The 18,948-nt window shown below is 43.4% G+C and overlaps 1 protein-coding gene across 2 annotated transcripts in view; it reads left to right on the top strand.

Moving 5' to 3' along the window:
- FBXW10B (F-box and WD repeat domain containing 10B) overlaps positions 1-18,948 on the top strand; it is a 37,898-nt gene that overhangs the window by 14,954 nt on the left and 3,996 nt on the right. For both annotated transcript variants that reach the window (XM_054975254.1, XM_054975256.1), the window contains exons 8-12: positions 1,616-1,737; positions 5,889-6,037; positions 8,880-9,022; positions 15,801-15,959; positions 17,966-18,234. In XM_054975254.1, the coding sequence (XP_054831229.1) occupies positions 1,616-1,737; positions 5,889-6,037; positions 8,880-9,022; positions 15,801-15,959; positions 17,966-18,234 (842 nt within the window). The remainder of the gene's footprint in view (positions 1-1,615; positions 1,738-5,888; positions 6,038-8,879; positions 9,023-15,800; positions 15,960-17,965; positions 18,235-18,948) is intronic.

The following is an 18,948-nucleotide window of genomic DNA, read 5'->3' as shown; positions in this document are numbered from 1 at the left end:
AGCCCTCAGGATTGTACTGCCCAGAGGTCAGGGTTCTCACTATTTTTTCCACCACCACTAACTTGCTGTTTGTTGTTTGAAGTCCCAACCTCAGAGAAATAATAGGCCAGTTTAGAGATCTTCCTTTCCATCATTGAGAAGCAGTCATTTCCCATAGCTTATTGTGATAGTAATGTTAAGCAAGTCTACTCAGAGAATCCTTCTCAGATCTGTTCATTGGGACTTAGGATTGTATTGTTTGGGCCTTTGCTGCCTGAAGGAGGAGAGAATAAGGAAGGAAGGTCTTATTAACAAGTGATTCACATCCGTTGGTAAATTCCAGAAGGGACATGCTATCTCATTTTTTTTGTCTGTGTGCAATTAAAACAAAGAATATCTCTAGTCCACTGCAAGGATCATAGCACTTTTTAAAGCCGTGATAGTGTAAGATATCTCTCTGTTGCATTACAGCCCCATCATACCTTATTCCCAAACAATATATGGTGAAAAAGAAAGTGTAACCATTCTGAGTGACTACACAAATCAGGTAGATAAATTCATATTATTTACCTAAATGATTTGATATCATCTCTTGAAGCCAAGCAATGTACAAGATACAGCATATTATATAATAATAATTCTATGAATAAGAAAAATCAATAAAAACAAAAAGCTAAAATCAGTACAAACAAAATAACAATAAAGTCAGCAGCAACAAAACTGCCATAAAGCAGGAAAAAACTGGTAATAAAAAAATCTTGAGGAATACATACATATAGATAATGCAAGAAGAGGGCTTTTTTACTCGGATAGGAAGGCTGTAAGATAAGGAAGCAGTTTCAAAGCATTGCATCAGTAAAATGATAGGGAGTGACTATAGACTTTACTACTGCTGTAAATATAATAGACTATGCTACTATGGCTGTTAGTATGATCCCACAGGATAGTTCTTATCTTGTTTAATATGTCAGTCTTGGTGTTGCCTATGTTCTATTTCTTGAACTCTCTATTGGATTTCTGCTGGTTAAATGTTTGCAAATTTACATGTATATACCGTATTACACGTTTAATGAAATGTCTTTGGAACTGACTGTATTGACTCACACTGTGTAATCCACCTGGAATCTCAATGAGAAAGGAAGACTATAAACAAACAAATATATAAGTTAATAAAATTAGAAAAGTGAAATCAAATATTTTGGCTGGCTCATTTCAAAAAAATATGAGGCCAAATATCTGGATGAATGAGAATTTTGAAACTGGTTGCCTAAAATTTAGCAGAAAAGTTACCAGGAAGATAATGGCACAGATGGTGTTCAGTAACATGGGTACAGCCATATAGAAGATCCTGTCCGTAAGAGCCACTTGCTCTACCTCTGTGAATGTGCGCAAGCACAGCAAGGACTCTGAAGCAGAATTTAATAGTCAGGCCAAGTTGTATGGGAGAAGGCAGTCCCTTAAACTATCTGTTTACAGCTTTGAAATAAGCACTAGTATTCTGAATTATGCTCAGATATGGATCAATAGCTAGTGAAATCCTGCTGTCTCAGTCAGCATCCCTCAGTCAACAATAATTTATTAACTTCAGAATATTTTTCTTTGTTCTCACTTGCTTGATCTGTGATCGCTTGATTAGGATGTGGAATATCAACAGTGGAGCATGTGTGAAAAGTTTTATGGGTCACAAAGGGACCATCATTTGCTTGGATTTGTACAAGAACAAATTTGTTTCTGGATCAAAAGACTGCACTGCAAAATGTAAGTAAGTAAAGGCTACTTCCAGAAGAATAGCCGTGTCAATCTGTTGTAGGAAAATGAACAGAAGTCTTGTTGCCCTTTTAAAGACTCACATATTTTATTCCAGCATAAGCTTCTGTGGACTAGAGCCCACTTCTAGAGCCAGATTGGTGTAGTGGTTAATGGATACAACTGGTATAGGAATTTCAGGGAAGAAGGAGAGCAAATAGCAGAGGCCTACCTGGGAAGGCCAGGTCTGAGAGAAGGAATATTGCAAGGCTTCTGGTGCCTATATACCAGGCCTTCTGGTGCCCAAAGCTTAGGCAATAAAAAGGAACTTGATCTACAAATTCAGACAGAAAAATATGACTTAGTGGGCTTTACAGAGACTTGGAGGAATTATTCCCACAACAGGAATGCAGTAGTGGATGGGTGTGTTATTCAAGATAAACAGGAAGTGTCATAGAGGAGGTAGAGCAGTGCTGTATGTGAAGAAAGGGCTTGATTGTCAGGTAATACTGGAGAAGAAGAGTGGAAAGTGTCTGGGTGAAGATAAGGGAGGGAAGGATGAGCAGAATTATGGTTGAGGTCTGTTACAGTTCATCTGACCAAGGTAGGGTTGCAAGCCTTCAGGTAGTGGCTGGAGATCTCCCGGAATTACAACTGGTCTCCAGGCCACAGAGATCAGTTCACCTGGAGAAAATGGCTACTTTTGGGGGTGGACTCTATGGAATTATGCCATGCCAAGGTCCTTTCCCTCCCCAAACCCCAATTTTTCCAGGTTTCTCCAGGTTTCACCCCCCAGATCTCCAGGAATTTCCCAACTTGGAGCTGGCAACCCTAGACCAAGGAAATGCGGTGCATTCTGCCTTCTGTAAGCAGCTTAATACGGTATCCAAGAAACAGGACCTTGTAGTTATGGGAGACTTCAATTCCCATGATGTGTGCTGGGAGACCCTACGTGCCCAGGGTCATGCAACTTCCTGATCTGCTAGCTGACTACTTCCTTTCTCAAATGGTGAAGACAGCAATAAGGGCCACACTGGACTTGATATTAACCAACTAGAAAGAGTTGGTTGATGGGGTAAAAGTGGTGAGAACTTTAGGAAGAAGTGATCATGTCCTCCTAGAGTTCCTTTTGCTGTGGAGTACAAAGGGAGTTTGTAGCCAAATGAGCAGGTTAGCTTTTAGTAGGACAAACTTTAATAAACTTAGAGATATGAGAGCTATTCCATGGACAAGAATGCTGGAAGGGAAAGGAACAAGTGAAGGGTATGTTCTCCTAAAGGAAGAGCTCTTGCATGCTCAAGCTATCACCATTTCAGCAAGATGGAAATGAGGTAGAAGATCTAAGAAGCCAATGTGGATGAACAGAGAGGTCTGTGATGAGCTAAAGAGGAAAAAGGAGATGTTCAAGAAATGGAGGGAAGGAAATGCATCCAAAGAAGAGTATCTAGGGTAGCTAGGCACTGTAGGTCAGCTGTCAGAGAGGCCAAAGCTCAGAGAGGCCAAAGCCCCAGTGGAGCTTGCCAGAACAAAAAGACGTTCTTCAGCTACATGAAGAACAAACATAAGGTAAAGGAGGCAATGCCCCCATTTTTGGATGAAAATGGAGAAATAGAGGACAGTAAGGAGGCAGAAAGGGTGAATGCTTACTTTGCTTCAGTTTTCTCCCTGAAGGAGAGAACTTGCCCACCTAGAGGTGGTAGTAGGCAAAGCATGGCTATGGGGGTGCTGGTTGACATGGGCAGAGAAGTTGTGGAGAATCACCTTGCTGCGCACTGGATGTGTACAAATCCCTTGAGCCAGATGCGGTGCACCCAAGAGTGCTTAAAGAACTTTCAAAAGAGCTTGCAGACCCTTTGTCGATCATCTTCCAGGCCTCTTGGAGGACAGATGGTGAGCCAGAAGACTGGAGGAAGGCAAATGTCATCTCAGTCTTCAAGAAAGGGGAGAAGGAAAACCTGGGAACTACAGGCCAGTCAGCCTGATCTCTGTCCACAGGAAGATATTAGAGCAGATATTAAAGGCATCAGTCTGCAAGCATCTGGTGGACAACATGGTGATATAGGGAAGTCAGAATGGATTTGTCCCGAACAAGTCCTTCCAGACAAACCTCATCTCCTTCTCTGATCGAGTGACAGGCTTACCAGATCGAGGGAATGCCATCGATGTAGTTTATCTGGAGTTCAATAAAGCAGTGGAACCGGCTGCCTGAGGATATGCTAAGAATGAAAACACATGAGATGAATTTCATGTGAAGAGCATTTGATTGGTCCCACAAGCTTTCCTGGGAATCGTAGTCTAACCCACCCACGCACCCCCCAGCAACGGGAGGAAAACTGAGTGAAGCAGATTTTCTTGCAAATAACAGCCGCTCAACTGAAGATATTCTCTTTCAAAGACATTCTCTCAAAGAGAGACTGGAGAGATTGATTCTTTTTCAAAAATCAAATTGGCTGGTTTTCCTTCAGGAACTCTGGGGCGGGAGCTCCGGGGCGGGAGCTAACAGGACTGTGCCGGGAGAAGAAGTACAAGAGGGACTGGGTTTCTCTCTCACTCACAAAACACCTCGGCCTTTTTCCTGACTCTTGTTACATCATTCCCCACACTCCCCCATCCCCATCCCAAGCTCTCAGAGGATTTTTGAAAGAGAGAGAGAGAGAAAAAGTCCCAGCTGAGAATCACATTGAATGGCTGTTTTTTTTAAACCACAATTCTCAGGGATCCTTGCCGAATCTGACACTTGTCTATGCGTCTCACGTGTTTTGACTCTGAGTTCCCCCTCATTGGCAGTCTTCAAGGAGCAGCTGGATGAATACTTGTCAGGGATGCTTTAGGCTGTTCATGCACTGGGAAGGGGGTTGGACTAGATGGTCTGTAAGACCGATTCCAACTCTATTCTATGATTCTACGAAAAAATGCAGTTGGGCTGCAATTATAGGGGCGGGGAGGGGACAAACAATATATGCAAATGTATCTGTTTAAGGCAACAAGAAAATCAGTACAGAAAATAAAAGTAATCTCCTGTGCTGAACCATTACACTGACACTTTGTTCCTTCTGTAAGAAAGCCTTCCTGAACAATTCTGTTTTGCACATTTTGTGAAACAATAGAAGCGTGAGGGACTTCCTAACAGCCTCAGGCAGACCATTCCACAATGCAGGAGCCACCACAGAGAATGCACGTGAATGAGCAGTTGCTGGCATAGTGGAACATAACAGGCAAGATGCTTCTACAGCAGTGTGGGTCCAACACTTTGTAGGAAATAGCTAGCACCTTGAATTGAACCTGGTAACTGATTGATAACCAATGAAATGTCCACTGCAAGGGAGTGATACGCAGATTCCACTCGTCACCTACGTGCTATGTCAGTCTGAGTTCCAGCAAACAACACACAGACACCATTCTTGGGTTGGAATGGCCACAACTTTGATTACAGCTAGATGGAGCATTGGTCAGGCATACGGGCATGGATCCCCATTGGCATCAGAAGGCCCACCCACTGTCCGATGCATATCACGCCAGCCTCATGCTGGTACACCACACCAAGTGTTCTTCTGCCGCCAGCCATGCTGGACCGCCATTGCCTCCTAATCCATCAGGGTGAGCTGCCCAAAGGCTCACTCACCTTATTGGGATCCAGCCCAATGCCTCAAACCCGCCAAACCCATAAAGTTGTGACAGCCCCCTCTTCAGCCCAGAGAGCAGAGGGTGGGTGGGAACATGCTGCTCCTGCCAAGGCTCCAGAAGGAATGATGCCGACCATGTGGCTGGACCGGAGGAAAGATGGACGCTCCTCCTCTTCCGGGCTGACCACGCCTCCACTGCATCCTGCCCTCGGTGCCAATACAGCCCTCTGGTGAGTCAGCGAGCTTCTCTTGGTGCATAACAGAAGTCTGGATGCAACGTTTTGTACCAACTGTAGCTTCCATGTTGTCTTTAAGGGCAGACTCAATCAAGGATTTCCAATTATTTAAATATTTAGATTACCCCCTCCCCGAAAGTGTTGAGACAGTTAACTATAGATTAAAAATCTGTTGCAAAAGAAGCAAATTAAAATCCAATTGGTAAACAACTAAAACCCCAGCCTTTCTGAATATGCAGCTCAATCCTTCCTGATGTGCAGACCTGTGATTTTGTGTGTGTGTGTCTCTCTCTCTTTTTGACAGTGTGGAATATAGAGACTGGGAAATGCCTTAAGACCTTCAGGCACAAAGGTATAGTTTGGGCTGCTAAAATGAATGACATTCATGTTGTGAGTTGCTGTGACAGAGGCCTGGTGAAAGTGTGGCATGTTCAGTCATGCCTACTGATCAAGGTACGTCTCTAATGTCACACTGAAAACTATGTTGGCTCAATATCTTGTATTAATATACACATTTAAGATAAAATTAATAATAAATTGGTACTTTCATAGTATTTTGACATACCAACTGTAGCTGGCTGGGATGGCATGAGCAGGAACGAATACAGTTTTGGAAGGAAAAGCTCCCACTCAGTACAGTCCCACTGTCTTCTTGATAGTAGCATGTAAGACTTTTAGAAATACTTGAGGACTATCACACACACGCCTTGTTTCCCTGACACACACACCAAGCACAGAAAAGCCAGAGAAATATTTATGCATTGGGCTGCAAGTGCTTGGAGTTCTTTAAAGTTTGCCACCTGTGAGGTAAAACAATAACAGCGTTTCTTAGGCACCATCTCCCCTGCCTTGGTAAAACCTAGTTATAACATTGTCAGCCCAAAATAGCAAGGAAGAGAACAGAGATTTAACATAAGTTTATTTTTCTGGGAAGTATTGGGTATTCATGATGATCAACTATACATAAATGTAAACTTATTGAGAGATTAATATATGGAGCTTAGAGTTTCCTTACAAAATACAGCGTTTCAGGGTAGAGAGTTAGCTAGCAACTGTCAAAATATGTTCTGAATGGCAAGTCTGCCAAGTTTCCCTCAGGTTTCCCAGCTTATTTAAAAATACACTTGAGCTTTTAAACCTGCAGACCTGTCACCTGAGCCTTCCCTTTAGCTTTCCCCCATGTCAGAAAGTCTACATATTTTATTTATTTGTTTATATAACTTATACCCCACCTTTCTCCCCAATGGGGACCCAAATTAGCTCATGTCATTCTCCTCCAGTTTATTCTCCACAACCCTATGAGGTAGGTTGGTCTGATAGGGTGTGGCTGGCCCAAGGTCACCCAGTGAGCTTCCAAGGCAAAGTGAGAATTCGAATGTGGACCTCTGAGATCCTAGTCCTACACTCTAGCCACTATACAACACTGGCTCTCATCTGTGAGCTTTAAACCAGTGGGTGCCAGTCCAGATCACCACACCGATCCAGTCTGTCTTGACCTGAAGAGACTGTGAGAGACAGCCAAATCCCCAACCTGAATAAAGGACATCTCAATTCTATCTGTCCAAGTGACAGTTACTTCTCATTTTCTTTCCATCCCCTCCCAGTCCCCTCTCCCTACAAATGCTCCGGAGACCCTGATTGCTTTTTTCTGTCTCTCTCTACTGCACTAACAGGGCAAAAAGGGGACTGGCAGAACAGGTAAAAGGGGATGGACTTCATACTATTCATCACACCAGTGTTTAATTTTTCTTATTTTCCATAACCACCTCTCAAGGGAAATTTGATTTCATTTATTTTATATCATTTATAGTCTGCCTTTCTGAAGAAAGATCAAAGTGGATTTGATTTTAAAGGGAAATAAAAAATACTTACAGAAACAATGGCTTGGATCCTAACTACATTTTCTGATGATAGAAAACATATCAGCAGAATAACTGGAAATGGCTGTTGCCAATTTTGCCCCTCTACAGATCTCTAGGCTGTTCCCAGGAGTCCACTGACCCAACCCTGGGGGAGGATTTATGGGGGTAATTGCATTGTCCAGAATCCAAGCCGATATTTGGTAAAGGCCTAAAAGCCATATTGCAAACTGGGCCTTGTGTGAGGAAAGTTTGGCACACCTGCATAAGAATTGCCTTGCTGGATCAGAGCTACTGGGAAGACTGGAGTTCCAGCAAAAACAAGGGGAGGAAAAAGCCTGGCCAACTGTTATTTTTGACAAGGAACTGCTCTTGCTGATATTGATGGGGATCTATCCATGCTGGAAGCATAGGAAAGGACACAAGTTAGGGAGAAATCAAGCTTCTCCAGCATTTCCTGATTGTAGGGATACTCAATAGAAGGCGACCTAGAAAATCCCAACGGTCAACCGTTCATCTGTTAAGAGTTGAAAATGAGAACTAGCTCCACATTTTGTTTTATTAGAATCTTTGGTGAGAGGCTTTGTCAAAGTTTTAAAATTCACATATAATATCAACTTGATCATCCCTGTCTACAAAATCCTAGAATTCTAAACACGTGATGGGGGACCTCCTCTTTGTAAAAGCCATGCTGACTATTCTTCAGCAAATCTTGTTCTTCTATCTAGCTTTAATTCTATAACAGAAGTGACTGGTTTGTCGTTTCTTGTGTGCCTTCTGAATACCTTTTTAAATACTGGTGTTATGTTGGTTGCCTTCTAGTCCAGTACGGAAACTGATTTTAATAGAATGTTACATATTTTTGTTTGGGGTTCAGCAGCAAAAGCCCAGGGAAGAATACACACTGTTGGCACACATAGATTAGAAAGGATTCCTGAAAAACACAGAAGAAAATCAGTAAATTTGAAACTTAGTGGGAAGAAGGAAGAGAAAGAGGGACTAAGCTGTGGGGAATTTGTTGATTTCAGGCTTTTCTCATGAAAATGTTGCAACCAGAACAAGCTGTTATGTTCCTGGATTGTCATAGTGACTTGTGCTAGCCCTGCCCCCAATTCCTGACTTGTGAGATATTGAAGGATGCAGAACTGACCCTTGTTTCCATATTTTATATGTAACATAAGAAGAGTCGTGATGGATCAGATCAGTGATCCACTTAGTCCAGCATCCTGTTTTACAAAGTGACCAACATGGTGCCTGCAGAAGACCTACAACCAGGGCACTTCTATCTCATGTATTCCTTATTTCAGACATCATTCATGGCTTCCTTTTTGAAACATTTTAGTCATAATGATGAAATGCATAAGCTAGCTGAATCCTGTGATGCCTAGAAGCACCTAAACAGCAAAGAAAACGACTGTTTCTTTCCCCCCTCCCAGATTTTAGAAGGACACCTAGGCCCTGTGAGGTGCCTCTCATTTGATCACTGGCATCTTGTGACAGGAAGCAATGATGGCTACGTCCTGGGATGGAGTATGTTAGGAAAACACAAAAGATGCCTGATGGCTTTTCGACACCCCATGTAGGTATTTTTATTGCACTCTGCGGGCTACAGGCAATCATTGCCTCAGTGTCTTCTAAAGTTCTTAATGTATGCTGAAGTAGTAATGCATTTAGGGTACTGTTTATGAAAAACAGTCTCCAAGCTGAACACTTGAATCTCCCCCATTGTTCACATCCCTTCCCTACAGCATGAGTCTGCTTTCTGCTTTTGTACTATTCAAGATTTCTCTGTCTTTCTACAGAATACTTTTTACACAAGGATGCTCAAGTGAAGGGAGACACAATGTTAGTTGGGAGGCATAGTTTAAAAGCCGAAGGCTCTGTCAATTTCCCCTCTCCCCAGGAGGGTAGTTTGAAAAGACAGAGCCTCAAAGGATTTGTTAATTTCATCTCATTAAGAAACCCTTTGAGGAGCATCTCTGCCAGCTGTCTTTTTAAACTACCTTCCTATAGAGTGGAAATTGAGAGCCTTCTGTTCTGTCTTTTTAAACTACACATCCCAGCTAACATTGCGTCTCCCTTCATTTGAGCTTCCTTGTATAAGAAGTACCGTGTAGACAGACTCTAACCTGCTAGCTTCAATGCAGTAAAAACATAGAGCAGTACATCTTAAAAGATCTTACTGTAGAATATACAGATGTTGTGTCTCTACAAGTTGAAATATGCCTCCTCACTTTCAACAATTCTTTCTATTACCATTGTTGAGCAGTTTTACCTCTTCACAAGAAACTTAGCCGTGGTTCTCATAGTGATTGGGCGGGGGGGGGGGGGGGGGAGAGAGATAGGGAGGTAACTGCTAGTAGCAAGGTGTACCCAATGAGTATGATATGCGTTGATAGAAGAGTGAAATATGAACTAATTTATTTTCAATATTGTATATATGAAGCTGCATTTAAAAAAATTAAAATGTCAAGCTTTTTCTTTTAAGGCTGCTATCCTAGACCCACTTACCTGGATGCAAACCTCAGATAGAAACTTGCTTTCAGGTAAACATGTTTAGAATTTAGCTGTATAGGCCAAACCAGTGGTCAGCTGAGGAGTTTCCTGAGTGTAGTTATATGCAGCATAGAGAAGAACGTCCCTTTGTCTAAATCTTAACTGGTATCACTGTGCTTATTAGCTTGCTTGGGTAAACCCACATTCTGGTTGTTTGAGATATATTGAATGTTTTTCCTCTGGTTACATTCTGTAGTATGCATGATTTTGTAAATCTTTATAGGGCCCTTGCTTATTACCTTTGTTTTCTAAGTTAAAATTCCTCCACTATTTAAGAATTTCTTCATTTTTTAAAAAAAGATGAAGATATATTCCTTTGATCATATGAATTGCGGGCTTTTGCATCTTCTTCATACTTTAAATGACCTCTTTGAAGCTGAGAGTTCAAAATTACCCATAATGATGTCACCATAGTTAGTGCACATGATGGCTTTGATACTTGGTGTGTTCTCCCCCCCCCTCCCCCAAGACAGCTGCTGCACGTTTGCTCTTTGCATAATGTTACACTGGATATGCATTATCAACAACATATTTCATGTGGTACAGCTGTTCTGGGATTATACAGAATACAAATGTGTGTAGAATTACTTATTCAACTGCTTCTCAACATCCAAAATACACCTGTTGAAAATTCGCACATCAGGGAGCTCTGTTCAAGCTCATCATTCTGTCATCCTAGTTTTCTTTTTGTGAAGGGAGCCTCTCAGATAACACTGCCATTCTCTCTCACACATATACAGTTACGTTTCAGCCCTCCTTCTAAGGGACTCTAGAAGTTAAATTGTAAAACGTGGGAATATGCATAAAGGCATACACATAAACACTGAGGGCACCACATTGTCAGGGCCAGCACCACCATTGAGGTGGTGAGGCGGGCGCTGCGGGCACCACAGGGCCAGAGGGGGCACCAGAAGGGGTGCCGGGGGCAGAGGCGCATGCCACGGAGCTTGCGTGTCTGGCCCACAGCTGCTTCTGCAGCCGGCCAGCCCCGTGCTGCCGCCGCCACCACTACACGCACCCAGCCAGGTGCAGCAGCAGCGGGCCAGGCATGGCAGGCAGCTGGGGTGGCATGCGGAGCGCGGGAAGCCTCCTCACACTGCCCCAGCCACCTGCCAGCCAATGGGCCCAGCTTTGCTGTGTGATGATGTCATCATGCAGTTTTTGGGTGCACGCACATGCACGGGAGGGTGGCCACAGGTGCCAGAAACCCTGGTGCTGGCGGTGCACATTGTACATGGCTACCATTTTGCATGGCATGCTGCAGCTGGTGAATCGAATTGACTTAGAAGGATGCAAATCAGCTGTGCATGGCACTGTTAAGTTTTTCTAGTATGTCTTTAACTCAGAATGCTGTATTTACATGCTAATTAGTTTGATACAAACCATTGGTGTTGCAAAAGAAATGAATTAGGGCAAAGAAGATCCTTTTCAGCAGTATGTGATGTAAAGGCTCACATCTTTGGAGATCTGAAGTGTTTACAAGGAAACAAGATTGTTCTTCTCTTCTTCTGTGCCTCCTACAAAGATGCTCCATTCTCTGCTCTTCCCATCTCCCCCTTTTTCTAGGTTCTCACTGTCCTGCATTTCTGTTCCTTTCCTTGGCAGGCTTAAAAAATGCATGGCAAAGTAATACTGTTGCTAGGAGCAATACTGGAGCCAATGCCAATTTCTAGTTAAGTGTATCCCCGCTCAGCACCATAAATTAGCATGTATGTGCTCCTTTTGTAGAACCAAGGTTACTTTCTGTATCTCTGAATAGCCTAAAAGGAAATTAGCTAACTTTTGGTCCTCATGTTTAGTGCATCAATATACTTTTAGCCATTAGAGGATATGTGGTCCTATTAAATTTCTTAGCACTTAGCAAAAGCATTTGCTCAACATATTTTTGTCTGAATAATGCGTGAGGGAAAAAATAGGGATTAAAGTTGCCCGTTTTGGTTTCTACTTACTGGTCCAACTCCTGAGTGGAACCTGAACAAGTGGTGGCATGGTGTAAATTAGTAGGTTATGGGGGAAGGCAGAAAAATCTGGAAAGTCAAGTAAAATTGCCTGTTTCCCCTTGATTCCCTATCACTGCCGCAATCCCCTCTCCTCTGGAGCATTTGGTTTGGGAGGAAGATCCATTTTGCAAATACCTTTCATGATCTCTTCCAGTGGATCGGGTGAAGAGCCAAAGCATAAACTGCCCAATCATGTTTCATTAGCAAGCCAAGTTCCACTGATCATGAAACTCACTGGCTGACTTTGGGGCTGTCATTCTCCTTCAACTTAACCTCCCTGAGGGTTCTTCTGAGGGTAAAATGGAGGAGGGGAGAGAGGTTAGTGTGATTCCACTATAAGCTCCTTGGAAGTAGGGTGGAGCAAAAATGTATTAAATAAACACAGTGTCACCCTCTTCCCTCCCACTGGTTGCCAGGGTGGACCTGGCAACCCTAAACTTGACAAGAATCTGAGAGGTCTGAGGGCCAAGCTAGAAGTGTCGAATTACACTTGAATGGCAAGTGAACAGACTCACATGTATTCCTCCCTGTTCACTTGCGCTCCACTTGCACACCACTCGATCACGTAGGGCCAAGCTACAAGTGACAAATGACACTTGAATGGCAAGTGGATCGAGTGGTGAGCAAGTGGAGGGCAAGTAAACAGAGAGGAATACACTTGCCGTTCAAGTGTCATTCGTCACTTGTAGTTTGGCCCGTAGTGATCAAGTGAAGTGCAAGTGGAGCGCAAGTGAACAGGGAGGAATACATGTGAACAGGGAGGAATATACGTAGTGATCAAGTGAATTGCAAGTGGAGCGCAAATGAACAGGGAGGAATACATGTGAGTCTGTTCACTTGCCATTCAAGTGTAATTCGTCACTTCAAGCTTGGCCCATAGTAAGATTACCAGGCACGTCTGGGGGTGGGGGTGGGGAGTACATAGGAAAGCACCATCCATGGCAGCATGTCACATCTCTCATAATTGCAAGAAACTCTCTGGTAAAAGCAGATTCTTAGAGAGGTGTGACATCTTTCCAGGTTTTATATAGGCATGCTGTTGGCATGATAGCAATTTTTTGTTTACTTTTCTCCCCCTCCTGCTCTTGGAAAGAAACGGGTGGGGATTTCTCACATTGGTGGAAACCCATTGGTGGGTTATAGGCAGAGCCTAGCAGAATGTGGAATTTACTTGCTTTTCAGATGTCAACACTGATTAACTTGCAGAAGTCAGTTTACTGGTTAGACTGGTAAAATACCAGCTGGTTGATGACCCATGTTTGATTTTTGCCTCTTGCCACTGCTAACTATGAATATTCCAGTTGACAGAGTTGAGCAACCCAACAGGCAGTTTCTGCAACCAATCAAAAGAAGTAGTTTCATCGTTGTGGGTGGGCTTTTCTGTGAGCTGTGGCAATAAGGCCTGTGGGAACAAACAGTTCCTGCCTCCTTGGCTAGGCCAAGTAGAGGATGTGGGGGTGCGGGCCTGCCTGAGTGTGTTTGGTAGAAACTGAAAATGGTAAGAAGGATTGGAGGACTAGCTAGGCCCCAAGGATTATTTCAGGAGTAGGCCTCATCCAGTGTTGTTAATGAAGGTAGACGGGGCTGGCAACAAATGCTGGCAATGGCAGGCTTTGAGTAAGGTGGGGGTGGGGGTAGTTGACAGGAGATGGGAGACTTGAATTCAGTTGGACTTTTTGCAGAAGGGTGGAATAGGTAACCAGGGGCTGAAAATAACAGATTCCTCACATAGTATCTTCTGGAGATTAACTGACTTCAGTATATTGGGATAATAGGCAGGCTGGCAGCTCTTAGAGGCAGAAATGCCACCCTTCAAATAGGGTTGTCAGGTATCCCTGACAACCAGTGGGAGATTGGGAGGCCGACGGGGTGTGGGGGTGAAATACTTACCTTGGAAATCCTCACACGTGCACATCTCTGCTGTATTTTGGTCTGATTCTTAAAGCTATGTTTGGTATTTTGATTCTTAACACTACAGCCCCTATGTGGTGATGTCACTTCCAGAGGTGACACGATTGAGCTGGGGCACGGAGGCGTACATGCCTATTTGATGGGGCTGCCTGTGGGGGCGGACAATTGCTGGCCAGCTTGACTCCTCCACCGATTGGCAGGAACTGGCAGGCAGAGGGACAAACTGCTGGGAGTTTGCTCGCAACCACTGGGCACCTGGAAACCCTATCCTAAAATGCATCCCTTGCATCAAAATTCCTATAACAATGAGAAAGTTCAAAACACAAGGAGGATACCATCAAAATACAGGTTATGCATACACTGAGTACTTCATAGGCTTAGCAGATGCCCGACGATGGCAGGCGATTTGCTGGGGGTTTGCTGGAATCAGCAGGAGGTGGAACCCCACCCCCACCCCAGCGATTACCTGCCGGTGGTAGGCAACCCACAAAAGTGCATACCGGGCATGTTCCTGTGGGGTGCAACCATGGCCGATTCCAGATGGCCAGAAATTGCGGTTTTCCTGCGGAAATAATCGCTTACCGGCCACGCGTTCACTTTCATCTCCATCCGCTTTGTCTCGCAGCGTGCCGTGCCAACCTGCTTCTGGATGTTCGCACGGCCAACTGAGGTACCCGGGATTGGTTGTTTCCTCCCCGTCACAGTTGATGTCGGGGGCCTTCATTGGTTCGCATTTCGGTTTTTTTAAAAAATTTTTTTACGTGTTTTGCGCAAATGCGCAAACGTGCAGGTATGCGAATATGCAGCGTCGACTTTTGTGCGCTTTTGTGCGTTTGTGCATTTGTGCGCATTTGCGCAGTTTGATGTGCGCAAATGTGCGACTGTGCAAATGGCGCCCGTTTTTTTTTAAAAAAAATTAAGGGAATATTGTTGCCGGCCGGCAAAGGAAGGAGGGAAAGGGGAGGGCCTCTCCGCGGCGATGAAGCGTCCAGAAGTGTGCAAACCCGCAATACTGCGTTCACACCATCCGCTTATAGAGCGCAACTGAGCGCCATGGACCACAGGTAAGCCTGAACGGGAAATTGCGGGTTTTTACGAGTGAGGTCGCTGAAAAAGCGAAAGCACTCGCTCTATTTGTGCCCATCTGGAATCGGCCCATGTCTTTTCCTGAAGTGTGGGCATGCTCCTATGTTTTGTTGGGGCCAATTTTGGCCCCAAATGGGCCAGAATCAGTTCCATGTGAAGCGCAGGTGTATGCCCATGGCTGGTGTGATGATACCACTTCCTGGAAGTGACATAATCACACCTCTCCAGGAGTGTGCACACAAAAGACGACTTCTAAAGTTAAGCCCAAGCAAATAGGGTTGCCAGTTCTGGGCTTGGAAATTCCTGGAGAATTGGGGGTGGATCCTGAGGAGGGTGGGATTTGAAAAGGGAAGGAGCTCAGTGGGGTATAATGCCATAAAGTGCACACTCCAAGGCAACCGTTTCCTCTAGGGGAACTGATTTCTGTGATCAGGAAATTCCAGATCTGGTTCCACCTGGAGTTTGGTAACCCTACTCACAAATGAAATGGCCTTACAGTCCCTCTTAAAAACTTCTAAAGAGGGTGCTTCTCTCACCTCCTCAGGGAACCCAGATTGTGGGAAAGCAGTTTCTGGATATTTTGCACCCTTATATGTATGAGGAAATAGAAAAAGCGTACTAGTGACAAAAATAGATTTTTCTTAAAAATCCCAAAACAGCAAACTGGTACTTCTGAGTAATGTCTGTTACTGTCTGAAGACTGTTTGTTCATCACAGTGCAATAGGTTTCATTGTCTCAGAAATGTCAGTGCAATAGGTTTCATTGTCTCAGAATTATTCTTAAGCCACTTCCCTTGTTTGTAGGGAGGTGCTTTATCTGGGATTTCTGTATCTCAGAGTCATCAGTGGCTGTGCTGATGGAAAGATACGCATATTTAACTTCCTGACTGGGACCTGTCTGAGGGTTATGAGAGCCAATAGCAGAGGTGATCCTGTGGTGTCCATCTGTATTGTTGAGAACAGGTAAGTTGCAACCAGAACACTCCTTAACAAGTTATATACATTTCCAAGAGATCTGGGGAAAGGCTTGTGACATTCATAGATAGGATAAGTAACAGTATTTTAACTGAGAAATATACAGTGGAACCCTAAGTGTGCATACTAAAGATATAACTCTTGTTGAAATGTATGAGGTTTTCTTCTGCTTAGGATCAGGCTGCTGATGGGGCACTGAGCCCTTTAAGAGCTATTGTTTTAATTTTAAAAAAATAGTCACTTGACTGACTCCAGTGATGGGATGTAGAATTGGACACGGGCTGTGGCATCAGCACCACCTTAGTCTTTCAGGTGCTAACTAGTCCTGAGCTGGACAGCCCTTTAAACCCTCTCCTAAGGCTCAATGGAGCCAAGAAAGGGTGAAGAGGGAGATGAGTTGTTTGGTGGCAGGATAATCCCTGGGATACCAGACCTGACCACTTACAGCCCGTGCACTGCTCAATGCCAGAGCAAGAAGGAATGTCCCAGGAATAGTTAGGGAATTGGCTCTAGCTTCTCATAAGACAACGTCTAATAATGAGAAGGCAGAGCAGGGCCAAGACAGTGTAGGCAACAGGACTGAGATTAAGTCATATGATGAAAACATGCTGGACTGTAGCTCCTTATGCTGGAAGCATAAAGAGGAGAATGTGGGTGACTGTTAACCCCCTCTCCCGCTGCGAAGGCCGTTGGGCAAGGAGGTGCTTAGATGCACTTACTCACCTTTTCACCCTCCACAGTACTATTTACACTTCAGAATAATAAACAAAAGGAAAAAAACACAATAAAATACATTAACCAGGCTGTCTGTCAGCCTGCTTAGCTGTCCCTCGTCTGTAAAAAATAAAAATTAAGATATATATATATATATTACACTAGAGCCAACAAATTTTTGGTTCTTTTCTGATGTTATGGATAATATCAGGGCTCATTTCGAGGGGGAATGCGCAGGAACGCAGTTCCAGCAGTTCCCCAAAGAGGTCACATGTCAGGTGGCCCCGCCCACTCTTGGACCCGTTTCATCCTGGATTGGGGTTGAAACAGCCTGGATCGGGCCTCTGATGGGTGGTGGATCACTCTCCTGTTCAGCAGTGGCCCGATCATGGCCTTTTTGGGCCCCTTTTTGCCATTTTGGGCCCAATTTTGGCCCTGAATGGCCAGGATTGGGTCCAAAGCAGTCAGGTGATGTCAGGGGGTGTGGCACATGCAAATCAGTCATGCTAATTACACATTTCTGGTGATGTCAAGGGGGCGTGGCATATGCTAATGAGTTATGCTAATGAGTTCCTTCAGCTCTTTTTCTACGATATGACCCCTGGATAATATGATCATCTAAATGTAGGCCGCTACACTGAAACCATCTTTTGGATTTAGTTTATTAATCACAGTTAATCTTGACTGTGATTTCACATGACATATGAATGTGGACATCTGGATTTTTCCCTGGCACTATCTTTTATTCTTTGCTAAGAATATTGAAATTTTAGCATGGTTTTACATATCCTTGCCTCTAGAATGTAAACTTTATAAACCTCTTCTCCTATTATGAAGTTCTGAATTAAAATGAATACGTTTTCACTTATCTCTTGAGTCTTATGGGTAGCTATGCTGTTTTTAAAAAAATATTCCTTTAAAAATATTGATAGCTTCAGGCATCACTGCTTAGCTTCCCAGTTCCAACAGTACTGTTGTTCTCACAATAATGCCCCTTGCTACATGTTGTGATGCATGTTGTAATTTTGATGGCATATTATCAGAAGCAATTAAATTAACTGTCTTCTACCTACATTACAGTGTTTGATCATTAATTGTAATGAAAAGCAGAACGGCAGCAAATTAACCTCTTGCTACTTTTTGCTCCCCACAAGGTGACAATTTTAATGCCTGATCGATACAACACTCCTGAGTTCATAATACTGTGCAGTTTTGGTAGGGCATTTTTTTGTGTCTGGAGGCCAGAATATATTTTGTTATGATTCTTCTCTCTTTTCTAGACTGCTGATCAATGCACAAGGCACTGTTGTTTTGTTCCAGTTTGAGAAGGTGGAGTGGGACTATACACTGCCAACAGACCGAGTAATAACAAAAAAAGATAAGAGCAAAGTTGATGAGACTCCATTCACAGTAAAGCCACCTCCACATTCACTCCAAAAGTGGAAGACAATCGCCAAAAAGAAGAACTGGAAACTTTACAAGCCTGAAGAGACAATGCTTTCCTATTATATTACTAAGCGGTCCACAAGAGGTTCCTGTGGCATTCCAGGTACTTCTAACTCTCACTATGCATAAGTCACTGAAGTTGGATGAAGTCTTGTAACACTTTGAAGTAGGTTGCTTGAATGGTGTGTTCCTGTACATTGGTAGTGGGAGATCTTCAGCTTCACATGATTAATGTTCTCTTTGGATTGCGTTTGATCCATATATCCTTTGGCATTCAATTACATTCCACTCTAGCCAATCGATGATAGTTTCTACATACCAGTATATTTCTTCAAGCTCTATAACCAGATATGCTAAAGCCTCTATGTATCTTGAAAAACATAAGAGGTTAAAAGGATTAGAGTTTAATTCTCTAATAAAATTTTTGATACTTGATTTTTAAAAATTAAATAGCAGTCTCAGGCTGTGACTGAGAGAGTATCTGCTTTGTATGCAGAAGATCCCAGATTTAACCGCTGGCATCTTTAACAAAAAAAATCAGGTAGCAGGTGATGTGAAAGGCTTCTACCTGTGACCCTGGACAGCTACTGCCAGTCAGAATAGACAATACTGACCTGGAGAGACAATGGCCTGACTTAGTATGAGGCAGCTTCGTAAGTGTACAGAGTGAGATCTTTTATGTCCTGCCCTGGCTTTATCAATATAGTCAATAAGATTTTAAACTATAAAGTAATATTTTTTCATCTTCTGCCTTTATCACAATTTGTTTTTAATGCTTAAAACCTCTCGCATCTTGAAAAAAAATACATACCTGAAT

This window comes from Eublepharis macularius, chromosome 4 (assembly GCF_028583425.1).
Source record: "Eublepharis macularius isolate TG4126 chromosome 4, MPM_Emac_v1.0, whole genome shotgun sequence".
NCBI classification, from domain to species: domain Eukaryota; kingdom Metazoa; phylum Chordata; class Lepidosauria; order Squamata; family Eublepharidae; genus Eublepharis; species Eublepharis macularius.
This window is presented reverse-complemented; position numbering and strand designations above follow the sequence as displayed.